The 12,673-nt window shown below is 36.1% G+C and overlaps 1 protein-coding gene across 1 annotated transcript in view; it reads right to left on the bottom strand.

Annotated features, from left to right (window-relative positions):
• Positions 1-12,673, bottom strand: part of ROBO1 (roundabout guidance receptor 1) — a gene marked incomplete at both ends in the record, with an annotated part of 827,137 nt that overhangs the window by 54,802 nt on the left and 759,662 nt on the right. The window contains 4 exons of the mRNA XM_080696486.1: positions 6,260-6,431; positions 9,965-10,086; positions 11,243-11,474; positions 12,114-12,235. Of these exons, the coding sequence (XP_080552612.1) occupies positions 6,260-6,431; positions 9,965-10,086; positions 11,243-11,474; positions 12,114-12,235 (648 nt within the window). The remainder of the gene's footprint in view (positions 1-6,259; positions 6,432-9,964; positions 10,087-11,242; positions 11,475-12,113; positions 12,236-12,673) is intronic.

A 12,673-nucleotide genomic window follows, 5' to 3' on the forward strand; every position in this document is an offset into this window, starting at 1 on the left:
AATTCTTGAAACAAAGAAAATAGGACACTGTTTTTATTTCAGAAAACTCTGCAGGTTTCTGTAAAAGTTTCAAAGGATAGTGCTGACTAACTGAAAGATAAAAATGTAACACCCTTCCCAAAAATGCAAAAAAACAGAATACATTTAATGCATTTGCACAAATAAATAAGAAGTGTTAAATAAGTATATAAAAAGATGTGAACAATCTCGTACTTCTACAGGAATGCTCAAATATGTGTTCTAAAAAAGATAGAAATAAAATGTTACTTCCTTTATAAGGTAGATTTTAAAAAAGATGACCCTGGGTGTGTGCTTTGTGTGTCCCTCCCCAGGACTCTATTGCAAGATGTTTAACAGTCTTAGAAACATATTATTTAATCCTATGTTCAGAAAGTCCTATTTTTTTGAGGATCATTAAAACACAATGAAAAATTAAGATAATGTTGCTACAGAAAGCACAATGAATAATCTTTCTTTTAAAATAATAACCATGTCCAGAAAGGGAAGAAAAACATTAAATATGTAAAAGAATTATCAAGTATGATGAATAGTCAAAAAATGACTTACATTTTCAGTTAGACATTTTGACTCAGTAATTAAAAATTGATAGAATATATGGCTAATAAGATGTACTTATTTTACATTTATGACTTAAGACTGTTGAAGTATTTTTGAAACCCGCCATTAAGTCAAGTCACACTGAGCAGTCTGCACCATCTCTGTAGAAACTAGAGGCTATTGTTCTACAGTGAAAACTACATCCCATGCTGCCAGCTCAGAATGAGAGCAACCGCAATGTTGCCCAGGGGCCATGATTCCCATCACTGTCTGCAGTTTTAGCATGTCCTCCCACCCCAAGAGCTGGCAAAAAAAGGTGCCTGATCGTTTCATCAGGATTGGTGTTTTTTTTTGCTTATTCGAGCATTTGATTTGGAAAATACTCTTGTTCAGCTCATGAGATCTTACAATTTTAGATTGGTTCAGCATCTATTTGGAATCCTTCTGCCAGAAAAAAAGGGTTGGGTTACTCTTGACATTGTCTCCAGCTCTTCACTTCCTTCCTGTTTCTTGTTATAGTCAATGCAGATATATGCCTCATGCTACTGGCTCCTGGTGACCACCCTTCCCTGCCTCCCACCACCATGGGGACATATGGGATATATGCACAACCCACTGGACTCGGCCATTGCCCCACAGATACACAGATACACACACAGCAGCAAAGGCCTCTTGGTCACAACATGACCTCATGGAATTCCTGCCTGGTTTTTTTTTTTTTTTTTTTTTTGAGGTATTGGGGATGGAACCTACCTCAGAGCCATGCCCTCAGCCCTATTTTTTATTCTTTATTTTGAAACAGGGTCTCACTGAGTTCCAAATGGCCTCACTAAGTAGCTGAGGCGGTCCATGAAGCGTGATCTGTCTGTCTCAGCCTCCCAAATGCTGGGATTACAAGGATGCGCCACAACGCCGGGCTCGTGCCTGTTTCTCTAAGAAATATTAGAACTCCCCACAGGAAACCTCATTAGGAAACCTAATTGGGTAACACCCTAAACACCAACAAAGAGCTGAGCCCGTAGGTCTTCTCTCCTTGGCTCCCAGCTGCAGGTTGAGCATGTTACCCCTGACTTTCTCATAAAACCTTGTTAACACCCCTCTTCTCTCATGGATTTGTGAGTAGTAAACCTCTCCTGCTATTTCATGTGTTTAGTTGTGTGGTCTCTTCTGTGTCTTCTCTGATCAACATGCCTGGCCTAAGCTCTTCTCCCAGCCAAGGCTCTGGTAGTTCAGACAAAAGCTACGAGGACTTTGCCAGTCTTGTAGGAGGAAAACCTACAAAACATACTCAGGCATTATCTTGTCTGCCCGGATAAAGAAGTATTCTATATAGTCAGGCGTGGTGGCACACGCTTGTAATCCCAGAATTTGGGAGGAGGAGACCAGAGGATCGTGGTTTGTGGACAGCCTCAGCTACTTAGCGAGGCCCTTTGTAACTCAGTGAGACCCTGTTACAAAAATAAAGAATAAAAAAACTTAGGCTTGGGGGTATAGCTCAGAGGTAGGATGCCCCTGGGTCCCATCCCCAGTACCACAAAAAATAATTAAATAGTATTCTTTAGAGTCAGATGGGGTAGTACAATACTATAATCCCAGCTACCTGGGAGGCTGATTGCAGGAGGATCAAGGTTCAAAGCCAGCCTCAGCAAGGGAGGCTGTCTCAAAGTATAAAAATATAAAGGTCTAGGGAAATCTAGATTTCCCCAGAGGTCCTATGCAATGTAGAATCTAGATTCAATACCCAGTAGTATTAAAATGTGTGTGCTATATTATAATATGTATGTCTGTCACAAAAGGTACAATATAAACAACCACAACCAAATCTCCTGAATCCTTGTCAGGCAGAGATAGAGTTTATAGCCACTTTATGGAGGGAGACTTTAAAGCCTAATTTAAGAGAAATACAACAAGTATGCTAATACAGTCTGCTTTAGAATAAAAATATTACCTAGACCAAAAATACATTCTTTCATAAAATAATCAGTACTACTCATTCTATATGAATAACATTTCTTAAGAAAAATATCCTATAGATTATTTTTTCTTATTAAATGATTATGTATCTTGATAAGATAGTTGTCAGGAAAAGCAAACCGCCTTCAATGGCTAGAGAGAGAGCTGTTGGGAAAACAGCATTTTTTTCTTTTTTTTTTTTTTTTGGCAGGTCTGGGGATGGAACCCAGGGGCATTCGGCCTCTGAGCTATACCTCCTGCCCTATTTTTTATTCTTTATGTTGAAACCGAGTCTCACTGAGTTGCAGAGGACCTCACAAAGTAGCTGAGGCTGTCCGCGAACCGTGATCCTCTGGTCTCAGCCACCCAAATGCTGGGATTACAAGCGTGCGCCACCACGCCCAGCTAAAACAGCATTCCTTACAATGTGAAATGGCTAAATTAACTTCTCCTATGGTGTGTGTGTGTGTGTGTGTGTGTGTGTGTGTAGGGGAATTAGTTACTTTATAAAATTATTTCTTGAACAGAAGTCCAGATTTAATTCTATGGGGGTCTAGGCTGAGAAACTCATTTTCACAAGCAGTCACCTGTCTTCAACTGTTTGTTGACTGAAAGTTTTATTTCATGTTCCAGACTCTTTTATCTGGCTGTACCAAGAGCACTTCATCCTCTGAAAGTTCACCAAGCAGACCTATTCTTTTTATTCCTAAGACACCCTTTGTATCTGCTAGGTTTACAGATTCCATGGCTGTTTGCACAAGGGTAAGTTGGATAGCTTCAAATTTTATGGACAGAGCCAGGAGAGGTTCTATGCAAGGAACCAGATGGGCTTAACAGAATAAAGTACAGTGTGACTAATGGATTGAAACGGCTACTCCATATTTCAGCCTCGTCTCGCTGCAGCTGAGGCTGTATTAAGGTCTAGAGAACTGGAATACATTTATACTTTCAAGAAAACCAATTTGACCCTTAAATCCCCTGATTTAAATCTTAAATAAATAAAATTACACATGCTCTTTTTTTTTTCCAATTCATCTTTCAAAAACCAGGACTGAGAGTCATATGTTATAAAAAGAGGCAAGTGATATCAACAATGGATATAGGGTCACTCCAATGTAACTTTTTATGTGTAAATTTCAATTTAATAAAACTGACATTTCACAAAAGTGGACAAATATTTGAACATTGACTCTTTCCCCAATATAAACTGTTTTCCCCTTATTTATATGACATTGTAATGAATGCATCAGGCAAATTTTTTTTCACAGTTTCTTCTATTGCCTAAAAAGAAACCATGAAACTATTTTTGATTAAAGTTTCTATATGAGCCAGCCATATACTGTCATCCCAGTATATGGGAAGATGAGACAGAAAGATCACAGTTTCTGGACTATCCTCAGCAAACCTATGCCTTCAGCAACTTAGTGAGTCTGTGTTTCCAAATAAAAATTTTAAAATTTAAAAAACAGGGCTGAAAGTAGAACACCCCTGGGTTCAGTCCCTAGATTGAAGTGCTCAGAAGTGTGCACATGTGTGTTGTGCACGCGCACACTTTTTATGTAATCATTGCTTTAAAATGTGTTAAATAAGCCAGGTGTGGTGATGTACACTTATAATCCCAGCATTAGGATAGGCTGAGACAGGAGGATCGCACAGATTTGAAGCCAGCCTCAGCTACTTAGTGAGATTCAGCAATTTAGTGAGACCCTGTTTCCAAATAAAGTATAAAAATAGATCTGAGAGTATAGCCCAGAGGTAGAAAAGCCCCTGGGTTCCACCCCCAGTACCACAATAAATAAATACATAAATAATAAATAAATAAATATGTTACATAGAAAAGACAAGCCCAAAAATTCAAATTCCGGCCCATGGTTGTGACAGTCAGCAAGCTCTCCAGCACAGGCTTGAATGGGCCTCTCATACTAAGGACCATTAGTAGGGAAGTGGCCCCCTAGCCAGCAGCATTGCTTTGTGGTGTCCTCTTTCATTTACTTGCAATCACACTGGACAAGCCTAATGTGTACATTTCTAGATCTACACCACTTAAAATGGTCCCATAGAATAAGTGTTTCCTTTCTACCTTTCTGCTGGCCCAGGGATGACCTTGAAAGCCCCACTTTAACAATACCAGTCCTTGTCAGCCTATGAACTCAATGTTTATGTGCAGCAGGGTCCTACCTAACACATAGAGTTTCAGTGGTCTTTATAGTGTTATATTGCAGAAATCTTGCAAATGTATATGTTACAGCAGCTATCACTGTCTTCACAACTGAATATGAACAATAATTTTCAAAATAATTGTGAGAGTATGTATAGCAACAAAGTCAATCAATGCTAAGTGTTTTTTAATATTACTTTAGAATAATTCTAGGTTATCATTCATATTATTAGCATGCAAAATAGTATATATACTCATTACTAAAGTACGAAGACTCATATATTTGATCTTTTTCCATCTGATGTCAAAATATGACTAATGCTTAACTTCTGATTTCTAATACATAAACACAGAGTTGGATGAATATTTTCTTGGCACCTTTCACAATTTAAATGTCTCTTATTAAGATCTGACCTCTTCTCCCCACTTTTTAGTTGGGATGTGTTTTGTTGCTATTTATCTTATTCCTTTCAGATTTTGTTAGTAATCTCATTAATTCACATACGATGTTCAGAATATGTTGTCTATAGTGAATTCTATAATGAAGCCTTCTACGAAAAGTTTTTTAATTCATTTATTATTTTTGAGGAACAAATTATATTTAAAATTATCTAAATGATTAGTAAATACACTTTACAGTGCTTTTTGACACTTCAATATATCTTTTTGCATAAAAAGCAATTAAAATCTTAAAGATACTAATGGAAATATTAATTGCATAACACTATAAATTTCCAACCTCTAAATTTTACACAGGAATTTTTTGCTTGTTTGTTCATGCCAACAACTATGTGCCCCACGAAGGTACAAACTGAGCCTCTCCTGTTCACTGAGCTGTCCTCAGTGCTCAATTAATGGTATTTGTTGAACAGACGAAACAAATTCCACAGGGCAAAGTTTGGATGCAACTGAATACTAACAGCCTTTTGCTCAGTCATCTAAAATGTGGATTTGTGTAAACTTCAGTTTAGTAGTGAGTGACAACGTTTTCGTCAACAGTGAACTACATGGGTGACTGTGGTCCCATAAGATTATACTGCCTAATGACATCATAGTTTCTTTCTTTTTCTTCTTCGATGATATGGAAAATTAGACCCAGGGGGCATTCTATCTCTGAGCGATACCCCTAGCCCATTTTGTTTTTGTTTATTTTGAAATAGTGTCTTACTAAGTTGCTGAGGCTGGTCTTAAACCTGTGATTCTCCTGTCTCAGCTTCCCAAGTACTGGGACCACAGGCATACATCATTGGGCCTCACTTTAGTTTTTACAAGTATACTCTGTGATATTCATGCCATGCCTAAATTGCCTATTAATACAGTTGTTAGAATCTATCCCTATCAGCAACTGATACTTGAGTGTTTATATAATTATATACATACAGTCATATATAATGCTATGTGTGTGTATAGGTATATATATATGCATATATATGTATGTTTAAATATGTTTTAATAAAGCTAATGCCACTGTAGCTGTAAGCCACATCTCATATTCTATTGAATTTCCAATAGTGGCTGGACCATACATAATAAAGCAAAACAGAACAAGCGTTAAAGTGACATACTCACTGGGTCTGCAGGGACACTCACCCAGCTGGATGAACTGCGGCTCGCTCTTCACCCCAGGGCCAGCCCCAGTGCTGGCTGCCACTTCCACGCTGTATCGGATCCCAGGAACCAGAGAGGGGATGACCACAGAAAAGGTGGAACCATCTACTGTCTTGTTTATATGGTATCGAGTTTCATTGCCCAGACACCAAACCTGCAAGAAGTGCACAAGGAACACCAAATTACCTAATTTGGCAATTACCTACATTACCTAATTACCTAATGTAGGCAAATTACCTACATTAATGCAAAGATCAACAAACGACTGAGGTAGGTTTTAGATCATGAAGTTGCAAAAGTCATTCTTTCCCCAAATCTATCCTGGGAAGACACTTCCATTCAAACCTGGTGTCAGTAATAGCTTCAAGATCTCCTTAAACTTTGTCAACTACTTTAAAAAGATATATAAGGTAAGTCTACAGACATGCACTTGAAGACTCCCATTTCTCTCAGTTTATATCATATTAGCATGTATCTTAAGATTTTTGTTGATTTTTATTATTATTATTTTCTAGGAAAAAAAACCAGGGCCTTTCAGAAACATGTGTGTATCCAGATAAAGTATAACAATTTATCTATCATTATTTGACATTTGCATTGTAGGTGTGACACTGGGTGACCAGGAGCTCTGAGGTTGACAGTTTCAATAGTCCTCTGGGACAGAATTAGGTGGCACTGTCACTATGACGGCACATTTTATCCCAAACCCAAGAAACAGTTGATTTAAAAGGAGGAAGAGCTTCTGAACAAAGCACTTTGTGTACATAAGTTCTTCTAAATAACTGAGCCAGGTATGGTGGTGCACTCCTGTAATCCCAGTATTTGTGAAGCAGAGGCAGGAGAATCACAGGTTCCAGGTCAGCCTCGGCAACTAAGCAAGGTCCTCTGAAACATAGTAAGATTCTGTTTCCAAATTTAAAAAAGGAAAAAAAAAAAAAAAAAAAGAAAAAAGGCTGGAGGGTAGCTTAGAGGTAGAATACCTCTGGGTTTAATTCTCAGTTAAACACACACACACACACACACACACACACACACACACACACACTCTCTCTCTAAAAGCTTTTTTTAAAAAAGGGGTGGAGATTTAGCTTGGAAGTAAAATGCCCCTGGGTTCAATTCTCAGTAGCAAAAATAAATAAATAAATATAAAAGTAAATTTTAAAAATTGCACTAGCAGTGTAAGTACCATCCTAGGATTTTATTCGGTTTATGGCATGCTGAACTATTGCCAATAAGAGAAATAAGCCATCAGGTGTTATATTTAAATGAGAATATTAACTAGTCTTCCATAGCATATACAAGATCAAAAAGAATAACGGTGCATACTTGATGTGAAAGATAAACATTTCTTTAATAAGAAAGTTTTATACCTCATTGACTTTGATATTTGTGATAGAAAACTATATTTAAGCTCAGTTCCCATAAGAACATGAACCACAGAGTGGTTGAGACTATTCTATATTCTTTATGATGTCCTCGGGCAAAATGTAGGATTAGCTTCAAGTAGACTATTGTCTAAACTGTAGTAGGAAATGGGATTTGAAATTAATCTAAAAATGCCAGTGTCCTCTATCCCTTGGTCAATAACCTTTAATTCTTTTTCCTTGAAAGGTAATATTATTTTGATACAGTTTCAATGTGTAACACCAGCAAATGGTCAGACACTATACCAGGATCTGACCATTTGGAAATAAAGACTCCTTTGTGAATTTTCTTTCCTCCCAATTACATTACACAGCTGAACCAAAGCCACAAACTGATTTTGTACCAGTCAATCAGGTCTTGAAAGGCATTTTATTATTTTAAATTGACCATGAAGTTAAGTGAAATCCACCCTTTCACATTTCTTGAGAAGAGAAATGAGTTTTGACTCTTCGGGGAAAATGCCTACATTATACAATTTTGCTTGAGAGCTGAGACATCACCTCATTTTGAATCCTTAAAAAAAAAATTCTTCTGAAACAGTCTTTTTCTGGACTGAAACATAACATCCTGTCACTCACCAGTATTGAAATAACCTTGAAACTTATGAGAAAGCACTTAAAAGTACGGACATTTTTAACTTTTAATGACTCAGTTACACTAAAAAAATTATTTGAAATACTTTTAAATATCCACGGTGCAATAATTATAGTACATTAAACAAAATTTTAGAAAAGGTAACCTTGTTAATGTACACAGATTTAACATGATGACTTTCAGTTTGTTATTAAGAATTACTTAAAAATACTATTTTATGCATTAAATGAAGCTTACTCTACTTAGCTATTCTACAAATCAACTTGCAACTCAGAACACCACATGGTCCTCATTCTGGCCTTATCTATTGCCTAGAGAGATTGACCAACCTATGCATGCAAGAGCTCCTGTCAGACCAACTGAATTGGAATCTCGGAGCATGCTGGCAAGGTATCCATATCTGGAAAGTAATTCTTCAGTATGATTCTGGTGTTAGCCCATAGTTGACAATCACTCGCCTTCATGGGAGAAGGTCCAACTGTCCACCTTCCTAACTGCAGTTTCTGCATTTTCATATCAATAGACACCTATCAATGTGTCCCTCCAATCTCAGTTCTGAATCAATACTTTCATATACTAGCATCAGTTCATATTCTAACCATGGTCACAAATATTCACACATGGAAAATAATAAAATTAGTAACATAATTTAGATAGTAACTAGAACATGATCAGGCATCAGGGAAATACAAATTATTGTGTAGAGGAGTACATGCTTTGCAGTTAAAACTCTTCTAGAATGTTTATCCAAGTATTAGAAAATACACATAAAATCTATTTTCTACTGAGATTTTCCAGATTCGATCTATCACTTATTTACTACTGATCATTAAGATTATTCTATAATATGGATGCATTAATAGGATAACTTCAAATACAATATTTGAACTAAATTTTATGTCTCTAATTTAGTTTCTGATATGCCTTAGCCTGTTTAAAAATATTTACTTAAAATGAAACTATGTTAAGACTATCTATATTAATTGAATAGAACTGATTATTTCACAGGTAAAATAAATTCCAAATCAGATTAAATTATTTGGCATTACATATGTTATAAATTTATACAAATCTATATACCAACCATAAATCCACTGAGAGAGAAATCCAGAAAACATTTCCACTCAGGATATCCCATAAAAAATATGGAAATGTATAAAAGGATATCTTCTGAGACATAAAATTTTGTTTAGAAACTAAAATAAGGTTTACAAAAAAGGAATTCTTACAAATACGAAAATAATTTTTCCAATCTTATCTCTAAGGTTCTAAAACATCAAAGATATAAAAAATAAAGATATTAATAAAATTTGACTCTCCATGGTCAATTCCATACTATGTCCCAACTCGGAAAATACATTCAAGGTTTTTTCAGGGAGAAAAAAATTATCAGCACTTAATTTATGTCCATGAAATTAGATGAGCCTATAAATCTTGTGACTATTTAGATTTTCTCTTGTCAATATTTTTTTCAAGAAATATTTTCTAGGAAAGAAAATGACTTCACAATCAATATATGAAGTACTGAAAATTGTTTTTAAAATACTTGTACATATTGGCAGTTGAACCAGAAGATGGCGCCAAATATCTACAAACAATTTATTCAGCATTCTTTTTCTTTGTGCCTGGAGGAAGGAGTCCATCAGTAAATTAGCATATGTGTATTACCTTATATTCTTGGACCATTCCATTTTGAGTGTCCTCCGGAGGTGGCTGCCAACTGACAAGAATTGCGGTTCCATTTCCGTCATTCTTGGACACAGTTACACTTTGGGGTGGAGCGCTTGGTGCTATTACATTATTATAGAAAATAGATGATTAAAGGGTGTTAGAGGTCACCCAGAAGAGGTAATGGAAACTTAAAATCGAACAATATCTGGATAACCATTATATCAATATGTGAATATTTTTAAATGTAAATAATCAAATAGGAAGAGTCTCAAGCTTCTTGGTTTTCTTCAATCTTGGAACTCATTATTACTGTGAATTCTTCATGACTGAAGTTACGCAGATTACTTCCATTAAGCAATCTCAGGATAATTCCTCTTCCTTCTACCGAGTGACCCTAATCTAATGTTCTCCTTAAAAATACCCAAAGTATGGAAGATGAGTAGTAACCATACACGTTATTAACCACGGCCTATCATTTATGCAGTAAGACACAAAGACAAATTAGGGGAATTTTTTTAAAAGTATATTTGTGACATGTCACTTTTTACCTGTATGTAAATGTCAGTTTTAATTTTCCACTGATAGGGTAGCCACACATACTAGTTTGCCTAGAACTGAGGGGTTTCCAGAGAAATGAGGCATACAGAGAAAATGCTTACTCTGGAAAGTCCTGGGCAAACCAAGATATGACTCACTTTATTTACAAATCATTATTCAAAGTAGTATTCAATAGATGAATGGAAAGGCTCTCAAATTGAGAACAATTCCGCTTTTAAATGTGAACTTCAATTCTGAAAAATTTACCCTATCTGTGTCACTAAGAAATGCAGTGTTAACATTTGCATATATTTTTGTATAGGCCACTACTAAAGAAAATCAACTATTATAGCAGTTTGGTTTTTGTAGTTATTCTAATTAAATACATATACTTTTAGTAAAATATAATGTTTAAAATTCAAGATAGTTAATAATGTCATTCTTAGCCTTTTTTTTTTTTTTGTACTGAGAAATGAACCCAGGGGCATTCTACCTCCAGGCTACACCTCCAGCCTTTTTGTTTTTTATTTTAAAACAAACAGGGTCTTACTAAGTTGTTGTGATATTGCTAAGTTGCTGGCCCTGAACCTGCAATCTTCCTCATTCAGCCTCTGAAGTATACAAGTATGTACCGCTGAGCCTGGCTCACTATTAATATTTTAATAATTTTAATCGAGTTAATAAAAGCCCAACATACATGCTGTAATGTGTAGAAATAAAAAGCTTTGTCATACTTACCTTCTTCTAAGGTTTTGGCAAACTTGATTTCACTATCAGCTCCTTGAAATTCATTAAAAAAAGGACGGGCCTTAATTTCATAGGTGACTCCTTTTCTGAGCTCCGGGATAACCACACTGTTTTTGGTTGGGGTCCTCACTTCAAAAACTAACCACTCTGATTCACCATGGTTGGCTCCAGATGGCCGGTAGAGAATTTTATATCCTTGAATATACTGAGATTGCTGATCCACCTTTTAATATGACAAATAAAAAGGCAACTACTTATATCTTTTCATTGCTTCACTGGAAAATAATAAATACGAAATGTAGCAAAATGAAACAAAACAAAACAAATCTACTGGGGGCCACTTTGTGCATTTCTAGTTTGCCTAAGCATAATATTAAAAATTCCACTATCTTTTGTAAGGTGATGTTAATTTCTGTCCTTCATGAATAAACATGAGGTATCACAGCAGTTTAGAGATCCATCATCTAGAGACATGTGAAGGTCAGGGGGATGTGTTTTACTGCTTTCTAATTTTAAAAGCCTACTTAATACTACTTGAAAATATCTCTAAGTTTAAAACATTTGTGGGATAATGGGCCTTTCACAACATGCCTACTTGTAGTTAATACTTTGTGTTTCTATTCCCTAAGACTGGTCAAGTTCACCATTTCATTATAATAGAAAAAAAAATAAACACAAATAAGAAACTTGTCTTCACTTCAAGCCAGACCATATCTATCATAATAAACAATGTTTACATGGTAAAGTTATCATTGATGTAGGAGTGAGCAACAGGTAGTTAAATTTTATGTATCTATAATGACCTCACAGAAGTCAACTGCTTAGTAAAAACTGGTACCAAACACTGTCAAAGACAACTCACTGTCCAGTGTACTTCAATTGAAGAGGAAGACAGGATGGTGGGGTTGTGAAGGTGCAGGACGACATTCCCCAGTTCCCTCTGGACCTGCTTGTGGTCTACACCCTGACTGGTTGGTGGAACATCTGTAACAATTGGAAGAGTGTGTCAGCCAAAATCAGGGTGACTATGTCAAACAAGAAAACTTTAGGTCATAGAAACTCTCAGGAAAGAAGAACCATTGGACTATGAAGCTGACCTATGACACAGTATAAAATCAATTTAACCATTTTATTCACAGCAGAAGAAAAGGGACATAAAGAGAAGAGAGAGGACGGAGAGAGAGAACAAGTAAATGGCATGGAAAAGCCAAAATGCACAGGAGGCAAAATAAATAAATAAAACTACAATGGCAAACAGCATCGCTCCAGGACTCCTCCTACCAGACAATACCTTTTTTTTTTTTTTTTTGCTGAGACTAAGGAGACTAGTGCACTCTTCTCTCGGTTCTCTTAACTTTCTATAGTGACTTTATGACAGAAGAAAAAGAAGTAGATGTTGCAGCGGTGTGAAGGGGCATGGAG

Source organism: Muscardinus avellanarius (genome assembly GCF_963383645.1).
Source record: "Muscardinus avellanarius genome assembly, chromosome: 5".
NCBI lineage: Eukaryota > Metazoa > Chordata > Mammalia > Rodentia > Gliridae > Muscardinus > Muscardinus avellanarius.